This window comes from Parasteatoda tepidariorum, chromosome 1 (assembly GCF_043381705.1).
Source record: "Parasteatoda tepidariorum isolate YZ-2023 chromosome 1, CAS_Ptep_4.0, whole genome shotgun sequence".
Taxonomy (NCBI): Eukaryota; Metazoa; Arthropoda; class Arachnida; order Araneae; family Theridiidae; genus Parasteatoda; species Parasteatoda tepidariorum.
Genome location: NC_092204.1, coordinates 47,614,969 through 47,628,456, shown reverse-complemented (window position 1 = coordinate 47,628,456; position 13,488 = coordinate 47,614,969). Strand labels below are relative to the sequence as shown.

Below are 13,488 nucleotides of genomic sequence, written 5' to 3'. Positions count from 1 at the left end.
AGCCAGAAACATAGTTTATTTTACTTAATGTTAATTAATTATATAGAACGGGAATTGTTATTTGTGACAAACTTAAACAATAGACAGAAAAAAGGCAATAAAATATACAAGAGCTAATTTTGAACTATTATTTGAATCTCTAGAAGAATATTATTAGAATCTCTAAGCAATATTTTTCATTTCGTTAAAGTTAGAATTTAGATTTTTGTCACATGTGAAGAGAATACTAGCTGGAGATAATATTTTCTATTATTTGCAACCTATTTTTTAAATTACTCTTAAAATAAATTTAACCAAACAGCTTAGAGAACTGTCAATTATTCGTTTAATCTGATAACAAATTATTTCTTTTAATATGTGTCGCTTCAATTGATAAGCATTCCATTAGTTTAACTAAATTAATGAATTGTGTTGCGTAATTATATTCGTAAGCAGATTAAATTTAAAGTATAAAAGTATTTAACAATATAACTTCGCTGTCACAGCGTAAATTTGTCTAAAGACTTATTAAAGGGTTTTGATAAGTACACAATAACATACGAAGATTAAATTTATGCTCGCATAAATAAGGCAAATGCATAGAGTATGTATACAATATTTGACAAATCTTTTAAAAGAGCGCCGTGAGCAACAAATATTTTAAAGTATATTATTAAATGCACAACAATCTCCAATCCCTAAGTCATTTAAATGGAAAGCAAATTAGAAGATTTAGTCTACTTATTTTAAGTACGTTGTTTAATTACTCAGTATTATTATTTTAAAAGTACGTTATTTCGGAGAACATTTAATAGTCAAAATTTTAAAACCACTCAATTCTTTTCTTTTTTTTTAATACTCGGGAACTCGTTTATGAATATTAGTCTCCTTTCGTTTCAGTTAATTTCAATTTAGAAAATGCGCATTTTCTGGTTTGCTTTCTTTAGTGATGGTTCAATGCATAAATTTAAAAATATTATTTAACTATATGCAAATGTTATTTAAAAAATCTGCATGACATCCAGGAAATTATGCATAAAAAGACGAAACACACAAAAAACGTATAATAACGTATAGTATAATAAAGTTAAGGGGAAATATTCAAAATAAAACAAACTTATAGGTCCTGAATACAAAAACTAACCATGCTAATAAAAACATATGGTAAAACGAGGAGAAATTGCTCACAGATAGGGTTGGTGGAAAAGAGTACAATACGCGCTCCGCTGTTTCAGGTAGTTGTACAATACGCAAAAAAAAAGAAAGAAAAAACGGATAACCCCGAATAACTTTTTATCTAATGTATGGACCTTCCCATTCTAGGACTCAATTTTAATGGTTTGAGGGGATGACCTGGAATATGCCAATAATTTAATCAGAAGAAAGGGTTCAAAGTTTGGTTACGTTAATTTTACTTTTTGCATATTTTTCCATCTCTCAAGAAATTTTTTTACCCAAATCGAAAAAATTTTTCGCACACAATTTTAAAATACGTTTATCCTAAGATAATGCAAAAAAAACAATTTTTAATAAATATTAATTTTTTTTATTTATGGGTTTTTTTTTATTTATGAGGTATAAGGTAAGGTGCATTTTGAAGAATGTAATTTTCGATGGCAAATTACAAAATTTGAGCGAAATCGGTCAAATAGTTCCTGAGAAATCAAATGTAAAAAATGGGACTTCTTTGAAGGTCAGAAATCCGAATACATCTAAAAAAGAGAAAGCACGGCTTTGCGACTGATTTCATTACGTAAAATAAAATCTGCACTAGACCGTGACGATTCGAATATTAAATCAAAAGTCATTTAAAGTAATCCTTTTTATTTATTCATTTATTTTATTTTATTCTTTTGCCCGTGCATTGTGCAGTGCTTTAAAAAAATGAACCATCATGAATAACTTTTAATCTAATGACCGGATCTTCACGTTCTAAGACTCAATCTTAAAGGTTTGAGGAAGTAACCTCAAAAGTGATGAAATAATGCGTGAATATGAAATAATGAAAATAAAAAAAATGAGCTAAAATTTAATTTAAGCGTAGTTCACGCATTACAAAATTGTTCAGAAACACAGGGGGGGGGGGAAGTTTGGAAAAAATCAATATACGTTTAACTATAAAGATTGACTGCAAGAACGATCTACCTTGTTCGTCATATTGAAGGTCATATTAAATTGACGAAATTTTCTCAGTTCTTGACGAATTCCTCTCCCGAGAAATACTCAAAATCTTCAAGTAGAAATTTATTCTTTTGTTTAGAAATGCGAATTTAGTCAAAAACATAAGACTTAATGCATTTTATTGATTGCACAATTAAGTTAAAAGGAGAATTATTAAATGCGTAATCAGTAATCGCCTGGATTTGAACTCGCGAAACCTGATTAAACAAAAAGTGCACAATCACTCATATCAATTCGACATTTCGGAAATATGGTCTTAATGACAAATAAAAGGTTAAATAAAAAAACAGTTGGTGAATTCCCATCAGAAAGCAATTAGACGACATACGAGTGAAGACATCAAATATTTGAAAGTTCAAGTTTCACCAAAAATCACGTGATTTCGTTATAAAATAATTGTTACAAATAATGAAATACAGCTCTAAGGTTACAGCATCGTCATAAATTGAGAAATTTGTCTCTGAGAGCACACAGAGGAAAGATTATGGTAAAATTATATTAACGTATTATATGACAATTGCATTTCTGGGTAAAAAACATAAGTTTGATTAGTAAAATCAAAATATACGGTATTTAAATCATTCGCTTGTGAAAGATTGACAGGAAATTCTATTTGTCAGAATTGCAGCTCTTATTACCACACATATAGGAAAAACTGCTTAACTGAAAAGTAATTTTAACTGAATAAATAGTTTTAATACCATGCTCTTTGGTATCATGATAAAATTACCAAATTTTACTACAATCTATCAAAAGTGATCAAATATTATAAAACCATATTTTACAGTTAATTTTACCAAAAATTACTTAAGTACTTCAGTAAAAATTACCGAGCATTTTGGTGTTCCCAAAGAGCCAGAAACATAGTTTATTTTACCATATTCAAGTAATTCTTACTGTACTTTTTTTCTCATTTTAATTCCCAAAAAAATGCTCAAAAACTCTGAATTAATCAAAGAATTTTTGCGTGTCGTTAGACATCACTTACGATTATCACTTGATAAGAAATGAAAAAGTCTTAGTTCATAACACAACTTCTATCTGTTTAAAATCTAAAAATTGGAAGTAATAAAACATATTTTTTCCAATTTTAAACCTAAGCAATATAGCGATAAGCTTCACTTTCTCAAAAAGGGACATTTTTACACCGAACTGTTCCGTATTATTTTTTCTTTATAAATTTTTTACAAACAAACTGCCCGAATTTTTACTAAGAGAGACTTCATAAGATCATGATCAGAAACATTCATTGCTGACATGGAAGTAGTACTTTTTTCGACGAAAACTTTTTTTGTAAAATTGAAGAAGTGGCTACGTATTGGATAACTCTATTCCACTTTATATCTTTAATTCTCTGCTTTATATTTTTATTATTTATTCTCGAATTGTATTAATTGTTATTTACTTGATAATCCTTTAAAAACTCTGTTCAATCTGGCAATCTGACATTAAATACATTATGTATATTTGTTAAACCATCCTTTTTTCCTGCTATTCAAAATATATTTATATATTTCCTGCTATTGAAATGAATTCTATTAAAAAATCAAATGAATAAAAACTGAATTTAATATTAGGGGGACCGGAAAGTAATGTCGTTTCTGTGCATTTGATATTTGTTATCAAGATTTTATTTTTAATTAATAATGTATTCACCCTCGTTAGCAACAACCTTTCAATGCCGAAGCGAAAATAAATTAAAATGGATATAAAAAAAATTGAATTGGTTTTTAAAGCTAACGAATATTCAATGCGCCGAACGACGCTACTTTCCGGTCCCCCTAATAGAACTGAAAAGCGCAACTTAAATTATAGAGATGTCTAAGCTGACGTCACTTACCTGTCCACTGGAAATACATCAATGATTAATTAGATGCAGATGCAACCAATAGGAATACAAGTTTCTATTCGTATAGGAATACGAATCGCCCAATAGGAATAGTGCAAACAGAAATTGAATGAGTGATAGTGGAATACTGAGTTCAGTTTCCGACATAGACATCTCTATTCTCATCAAAGTTTAAAGATAGCTGCTGAGCTTGTCATCAACAGATAGCAAATACTAAACAGGAAAACTATAATATTTCGAAGCATTCCCACTGAAATATTAGCCCAGATGTATGTTGATTTGGTCCTTAAACTGCAACTGCATTGTTCATACTTGTATTGATTTGAAAATAATAACCTTCTGTTATTTTTAGCACACCATATCTTGACGAACATTTTAATTAATATTTCAATTCGATGAGACTAAATGTTCTCATTTCTTACTCAGAACGAAGCAAGCGAAAATTTTTTTAATCTATTTATAACAAAGTTGGCATGATTAAAATCAAAATTTAAATCATTTGATTTTCTTAAAAACACAGTCGATTAAAATCAACTGTGATTTTTTTTAAAAAATAATCATTACTTTAAACTTATTTTTAAGAACTGCTCATTATTTTCAGTCTAAAATATTTTTCATACAACAGAGCTCATACTCTTTAAATTATGACTTCTTTTAAAGTACGATATTAAATAATAAAGAGAAACTGTATAGAAGTTTCTTGAATTTTTTAAATTATTGAGATGCTTGAAAAATAATTTGGCTGTTAATATGAACATATTTGAATTGTACCCATTTATTTCTGTTTAATTAATAAGAAATGCTTTTGAAACATATTAAATGTATAATTAGTGAATATCAATAAAAAAGAAACACTTATTCTGGCAGAGTAACATAAATATTTTTATCACCGATGTTTATTTAACGAAACTTCATTGAACACTTTTAACTGGATATCTAATTCACAAACTGCTTTCCTATCCTAAAAATTAATGAAGCTTATGAGCTAAAATATAAAAGCAAAAATTACTATTAAATATTATTATAAATTTTATAGCTTAATAATAAATATATTTTAAAAATTTTAGTCAGATATAGTACGATTTTAGTTATTATATTATATTGGCTATTATATTAAATAAAATTAAGTATTCATAATACATTTCATCACATTCTTTGTTTGGTAAATGCAAAAAAATTTTATCTGAATGAAATAAATCCAATTTAAATAAGAAATCCAATTTTTTTATTTCTTTATTTTTTAAAAATCATGATTTTTACTAAATCTGGCTTCAAGATACTACGCATGTAAACTGTGTTTACAATAACCGTCTTTCAAATATTTGCATAATATTAAAGTTGATATGAAAACAGCAATTAATTGGATGCAAAACAAGTAGCAAACGTTAACGATAAAGCGTATAGTTTGGAAGAAAAAAAACTACTTTCAACTTTTAAAAACACACAAGGTTATTCAGTGGAATTTCTTTGCTGAATGTTCTGTGATAAATCGATAAAATAATGATAATCATGCTCCTTAGTTGGATTCTTCTCATGAAAGTAAAATATAATTATCTGCAGACTTTAAATAAGTATCAAAATATAAAATAGAAGCTTTTCTAAGTGACAAATGAATCTTTCCTCATTTATATCTTTAAATTATAAGGTATAAATTGTTTCCATGGACTTGTTACGAACTACTTGATAAATTATTCTGATGACTATGCGTAGTATAAAAATAAGAAAAAAAAAGATTCAATCTACTTGTTACAAAAACGAAGACAAAAAAGCAACTAAAAATTCAGCTCTAAGTTTTTTAGAGCATAGAACTGCCTGTTTACTTCTATAGTACTTCATTGAATTGGGTAAGATATTTTTACTCTGATAATAACAAATTCTCCTTATACATAATCAACTTAGTGGAATTTTAATACATTATGCATAATACTTTTTCTGGAGTTTTTAAAAATACTTCCACAACTTGACAAAAATATGATAAAAGTCGATTTTATAAAAGTTAGTCAATTAATTTATTTCAATCAGATGCTTATCTTGTTATAGTTAACAGTATTTAAAATTGCTTTCCTCATTTATATACGTTTTGGTTATTTATATTCATCTTATTACTGGTTTTTAACTTCTTTCATTTTCTCTTTTTCAAACAAAAGCATCAAATATGTTAGTTTGTGTAAATAAAGAGATTGCAAAGTAAAATTTGCGTTTATTTATACTACTAGTTCGTAATGTAGAAGTTATTGTTATAAATATAGAAACGAATGTGTATTAACAATAACTACAGATGATGCATTACATTAGATTATGGTTAAACATTACAAAAAATTCATCTCACATAAAACTCAGTCAGTCATGAGCAATATATTCAATGAATACAGCGTTTTTTCCATGCACACTTGCTAAACAGGGTTACATTTGACTTTAATACCAACAGTTAGTTTTATTTAGGTTATTTTTTTTTATTTTATTACAGTCGATGAATAGCTTACCTAATTTGTTGAGTTTACGACTACCAATGCTCAACTTTGCGGCATTAAAATTTTGAGCCCAATCCAGAAGACAAGATCGATTGTTAGAAGTTTGCCTTCGTTGGAGGCTTTTTGATGGAACTACCCTGTATTTGCTTTGCACGGTGGGAAAATCGCGAAAACCTCCCACTGTTAGCCTGATGGCAGGAGAATTCTAACCCATAATCCGTCTACCACTGAGGATATTTTAGATTTACACTGTTTCGATGCGTGAATATTGAAGAAGTTGTATTCATTTATATTTATAACCGTCGTTGCATAGCCGTAACCTTGCAATTTTGAACCCAATCCAGAAGACAAGTAAACTCCTAGATCAGTATTCCCTGAGGTATCAATTGTTAAGGGAATATCGAAGACTTTGCAACCAGACAGATTTAACGTGCATTAGTCACCATTTACTACAAAGGGAGTCTTCTGCCGCCGGAGATTGAACCCGCGACCTCTTGGAAATGAGCCCAGTTCCCTACCAACCAGGCTATCCCAACCCTCAGCTTTATTCATTTTATTTCTCTTTTATATTTTATAACCGTCATTGAACAGCCGACCCAATTTTTGGGTTTACGACTGCTAATGTTCAACTTCATAACCTTGTAATTTTGAACCCAATCCAGAAGACAAGGGAACTCCTGTATCAAGTATTGGGAGAATTTTGCCTTCGTGGAGGACTTTTTGCTGGAACTAACCCGCATTTGCGCTACATGGCGAGGAAGACCACGAGAACCTTCACGGTTATACCGACGGCAAGGGGACTCTAACCCATGATCCGTCTACCACTGAGGATATTTCAAGTCAGCTCTGTGGTCGGTGCAAGCCGGATGCGGAATTCGTATCGACCAGTCATCGCCGAGATCGAACCCCGGTTCACCTCATTGGAAGGCGAACGCTTTATCCCCTGAGTCATCGCGGCTCCAGTTTTATTCTTTGAAGATTTTGTTCATTATCTATTATCGCGTGTAATATTCATCAAGTTTGCTGCAGAAAAGCAAAAAAAAAAAAAAAAAAAAAAAAAAAAAAAAAAAAAAAAAAANAAAAAAAAAAAAAACAAAAAAAAAATTGAACACCCCTGGACAACTTTTAATCTAATGAAGAATCTTTCCGACTCAATCTTTATGGTTCAAGGGAGTGACCTCAAATATGCTAATTAATTAATTAGAGCAGGCTATATTTCAAGTTACGAAATCAGACTTAAAAACGTATTTCCTCTGAATGAACATACTCTTTTTTTTTTCAATGAACTCTGTTTTCTTACCCCAAAATATAGGAGGTAGCCGCTGTCTGAAAAAATATGGTCCCTTTAGTTTGGTTAATAAAACTATCCTAAGTTTGTACCACATGATGTTAATTTTATTTTTCGCGTGTTTTGCCATATTTCGGAAAAATTTTAGGCGAATAGAAAACTTTTTGCACATAATTGTAAAAGCCATTTATCCATAGGTAATTCAGTGCAAAAAAATGACTTTCAGTAAATATTTATTATTTTTATTATTTTATATAAAATTAGTCGAAAACATTTTGAATTACAGTTACTGCTTTGCAGAATTTTATATAATGCAGTCAGGGCATCATGCAACATTTGAGCGAAATCGCTTGTATCGAATCTGAAAAATCGAATTTCAAAAATAGATTCCTTTAGAATTCGATTTTTTTAAGAACTTTTCGGCCGATTCCGCTCAATTTTTGTATTTTGCTATGTATAGCTTAATACTCTAATTACCCTCATAGCCTTAATACACTGGAAAAAAAATTTGATAACATTTTATTTACTTATAAAATTGTGTCGGTATATTTTTTTATCTTTGATGTTTTAATACAAAATTAACTTTATTTACTTTTCGGTAGACTTTTTTTCAACAATGAAACAAGAGAAAAGAAATTGTCAAACATGTGATTTTATCAGTGTGTGAAGAAATAATGGATAAGGCCTTAATTCAAAATCAAAAACATCCATTCAAGCAACCTATATGCATTAATAGATGGAAGCCAAAAATTTTATTTTTAATACTCTAAATTCCGTTATTTTTAAGTGGAGACTAAAAGTCAGGCAAAGAACTTCTCCCAACCTCTAAGCAGTAGGTTCTAAATTGAAAGTTCTTGAAAAACAGATACAGAGAAAAATTCAAACTTGGCGTATTATCAAGTAAAATTCGAGCCAATAAGCCAATGAAAATAGATTATGTATTTAAAACAAAATGGTGTAGATATAACAAAAATATGGCATACACTTATATGGCATGAGTTTTTAAGCTAAATAGGACAATACATTAGAATTTCATTTACTGTACTATAATTCCGTAAATTAGGATTTTAAGCTATACATTATTGCTTAAGCATTTTGTTTTCCCACGTTATTTCCATTTTCGATTTTCCATGGCATTTTACTTGCTTAAAACTGTAGAAGATCTTTCAAGATGTAGAAAAGCAATTTGTAAAGAGGAAAATATATTATTTTTTCACAAAGCTTTCATTGTTCGAAACTAAATGTGGTTAAACAAAAAAAAGGAAAATAGGTGGCTTACATTCATCTCTTCATTGAACACATAAGACTAAAATGAATAATAAAATAACATTGTTTGCTTATAAGAATAAAGAGGACTAAAGATTTTATCAGAACAATGCAAGTTTAAAAGAATAACTAAAAAAATTCTAAGCAATATATGTTAATGTCTTCTAAAGTTACATTTTTTTCACCTTCTCGAATGTTAAATGTACATGGGTTTCATCACGAATACAATACCTAATTTTAACTCTTACTTTGACTGTAAAATCTACTAGTTTTACTATGTACTAATGGCATAATTTATGCTTATAATAGGGAAATTTCGCGATTTGGCATTACTTTCCGCACGCTCCCATGCGTAATATTTGAAGTAATTGCTCATGCTACCTTCAAGTGCGCATGCGTCAATTCAGGTAAAATACGCAGGCACCCGTGAAAAGTAGCAAACTTATGTAATAGAAATTAAGAGATTTCGTAAAAATCTGCAAATTAACAACGCTAACGTAGTGGAATGTCATCTTAACTTTGACCACAAAATCAAAACAAGCATTTCAATGGTGGATATTTTGAAATTAAAACTTCTTCCAATGAAAATGCATAATTGCAGTGAATATGTCTGTAATTTCAAAAATGAATAAAATATTTAGTTTCTTATGAAACTTTTAAAATTATACAACCATTATTTTAAACTAAAACCAATATAATTCAATTTTTAATTAAATTCACAAGATTCATTTTATCATTTTGTAATAACGAATCCTTCATCTTTATTTTGCGTCCTGATATATCTGCCATGATCTATATACTTTGATCTATCTGCCAATGTTGTTTATTCGAAGATAGAGAAAAACAATTGAACAGTGTGTTGCATCGTTGTAAAACCATGCAAACAATATGTAAAGAAATCTAGGATAAAAAAAAATGAGATGAGCAAGCACAAGTGCTTCAAATCTTACGTATGAGAGCATACAAATCTAGTGTAAATTTGCGAAATCTTGAGAATTGAATAAAAAAAATATTTAAATGCTTTGTGCATATACTCTTTTTTAATCCAAAATAAAATACTAAGTCATTATAATTGTTTTTATTTTAGAAATATGAAGAGATTTGTTAGTGTTCTATTGTCCATGCTTGCATTAAGCATTGAGGCCACATATTACGAAGATTGTGGATCAGTGTCTGGAACTGTAGAAAGCGTTGATGTTTCTGGATGCAAAGAAGACTATCGTTGTGATCTTATAATGGGAGAAGAGCAAACAATCACGATAAAATTTAAATCAAAAGTACCGTCAAAATCAATTACAGCAAAGTGTTCAGCAATATTATTTAATACCAGAAGAGTCAATATACCTTTAAACAATACGAACGGTTGTAAAAGTGGCATATCTTGCCCTGTACAGAAGAACAAAGATTATACTTACACGGAAACTTTAGATATTCCGAGTGGTTTTCCAACTCTTTCTTTCGATGTTATTTATGAATTACTTGAAGAGAATAAAACAGATGTAGTTTGCGTTAAAATACCCAGTAAGTTAGAATCTAAAGAGGGTGGTACAGCAGAACCCCAACGACACATTGATGATTCCTTTTGGAGCAGGTTTATTCATAACTCAGTACCTCTGAATTGAAAAAAATTGCTAATACATTATTTTAAGCACATAAAGAGTTATAAAAAATTACATTATAAGATTAAAAATTTTATGAAAAAAATGGTTTGTTGCATTTCAACATTGTTAGAATTTTTATTCCAAAATTATGGCAAAATTACCGGCAGCTGTCTGTCCATCCAATTAACAGTAAATTTTGAGATAAAGAACGTTTTTACCTTTACGATTTTAAACCGCTTACAACAAGTATGGTTAAAAAGTCATGATTTCAAAACTATACGGTTTTTAACCATTTACAACGAGCAGGGTTCCAAAACCGTTAGCAAATTAACTGGACATTGCAGAGAGATTAGCAGCCTTAAGGTACTGTCATCCATGCGTTAAGGAGAGTATCGTATTCTAATAACCCAGGGTTATCAAATTGGGCATTGCAGGACACTAAAAACTCTTCATGAGTTGAAGGGAATGAGGAAATATTGAGATGGCAACTCCCCTGTTCAATTAGTCTTGTCTACAGATTATCCCTCTCAACTATATGTGGTACACGTCTTTCAGGAACTAAATTGCTTCATTAAGTGGGTTTAGTTGGTGTGATAAAATTTAAATTGTTTAACCGTATTAGGTGAAAACACTTAATATACGATTTTCTCACAGTTAACAGTTTAAATATCCTCGTATTTATGGTTATTTAATTACTTCGCTTGAATATGGAAACGTAACAACTAAATTAATTGCTATTTAGCTATTTTTTCCTAAAAATTTCGAACAATGTCAAACATTATGCAAAAGGGCAAAACATTGGATGTTTAATTTCTGCAACGTTACAAAAAACTGCATAAAGATACGTATTCAAAAGTTGCAATTCAATCAATTCAATTCATTCATTTCAATTCTAAAAGTTTCAATCTGAGTAATATTCTTGAAAGAACTTGAATTTAAAAAATCACCTCAGCGTCGCTTTGTTGTAGAAAAAAATGAACAAAGTGTGTTAAGAGTAATGTTACAAGATTGCAATAATTGCCGACATTATCTTTCAAAATTCGATCGTGGAAATACTCATGATATTTGTGTTTGTTGCAGATATGCAAAAGAGCGACATAAAGGGTTAAAGATTCATTTTAGACTCAGCAGCCATCGAGTATCAATCGCCTTCTCTGTCTATTGCTTATTTAGTGGTCATCACTCTTATCACCTCCACTGTCAAAATAACATTTTTCGATTTGGTTTAACAGAATGAGAGAGATTTTATGTGCAATGGCAAAACATTAAATATTTCATTTCTGGAACATTATATAAAAAAATAACATAAAGATACGGATTCGGATTCAAAAATTTCAATTCAATACATCCATTTCTATTCTAAAAAAATCAATTTTAAAATTCGTGAAATAACTTCAATTTTTAAAATCAGCTCAGTAAGGGAATGTAATAGAAAAAAAAAGAAAAATATGCGTTAAGAGTAATGTTGAGAGAATGCAATAAATGCCGATATCGTCTTTCGAAATTCTCTTTTGAAAATACTTATGATATTTGTGTTTGCTGCAGCTATGCAACATAGTGGCATAAAAGGTTAATGATTCATTTTAGATTCTGAAGCCATCGAGTATCGATCGCCTTCTCTTCCCTATCGCTGATTTAGTGGCTATCACTCTTATCGCCTCCACTGTCAAAATAATATTTTCTTTTTCTTTTATAGAAAGAAGGAAATTTTTAAGCGTTAAGTTTGATAAATTTCATAACCTGAATATATTTTTATGAATAAGGACTATTTGCTTTGCCAATATACTATTCATTTTTTAAAATATATTATTTTTTTTGGTTCCATAACTGTTTTGTTGGCATTATTCATTTATAAAATTGAATACATTGTACATTTTTGATAAGGCACACATTATTTAACTGAAGCTTATACAACAAGAGTATACAGTTTATATTTTCTTACATTGTTCAGATTAAATACTTTTCATATTTTTATATGGTTCGTTAATAAAATTCAACTGATTATTTTTATCTCGTTAAATTGTTTAAAATTAAAATAAAATATATTTTTTGCATTTTAATTAAGAATATTAAAAATATGGCCTGTTTTATAGCATTGCTTATCAAAATATTAAACACATTTTTTAAAATTATTTTTTAGTTTATTTATAAATAAAATTTAAGTCATTGCTCTTTTTTGTTGTGCTTTTCCTTAATAAAATTAAACTTGTTGGGTTTTTTTTTACTATATGCATATAAGATTTTATTAAATAAATATTTCTTTTCTTACTATGTTTACCATTCATAAATTTTTGACTGTTTATTTTTCATGGCATTGTATATTAATAAAATAAATTAAAATTTCTTAATATTGCTAATTTATAAAATTTAATTTAACTCAATATCTACTTGTCATTACATTGTCAAATAACAAAATGAAATACGTTATTAAATGTTACTGTCTCAAACATGCTTTATACCCCTCCCCCATTCGCTTTCGACTGATTCCTTCCATAATATATATATACACACCGATGAGCCATTTCATTATAACCACCCTGCTAATAACATGTAGGACCACCTTCAGCCCTCAAAATTGCTAGCAACCGCCATGGCATTGATTCCACAAGGTGCTGATAGGCAGTCTGAGATATCTGGTACCAAGCGCTCACCAACTGGTCCTGCAATTCCCTCACATTGCGAGGAGGTAGCGTGGCAACACGAATTTGGTTTTCCAAGTAGGACCACAAATGCTCTATTGGATTAAGGTCAGGTGAATTTGGGGGTCAAGTTGGGATTGTTCCTCGAACCAATCCATGACGATTCGACCCTTATGACATGGTGCATTATCCTGTTGGTAAACACCATCCCCCG

At 29.5% G+C, this 13,488-nt stretch overlaps 1 protein-coding gene across 1 annotated transcript; it reads left to right on the top strand.

Moving 5' to 3' along the window:
• The first annotated feature begins 5,472 nt into the window (after positions 1 to 5,472).
• On the top strand, positions 5,473 to 12,983 carry LOC107454909 (NPC intracellular cholesterol transporter 2-like). The gene is made up of 2 exons (XM_043043953.2): positions 5,473 to 5,853; positions 10,122 to 12,983. Exon 2 carries the CDS (start codon positions 10,126 to 10,128, stop codon positions 10,654 to 10,656), a length of 531 nt encoding a protein of 176 aa, XP_042899887.1. The 5' UTR covers positions 5,473 to 5,853; positions 10,122 to 10,125; the 3' UTR covers positions 10,657 to 12,983.
• Positions 12,984 to 13,488: the final 505 nt, after the last annotated feature.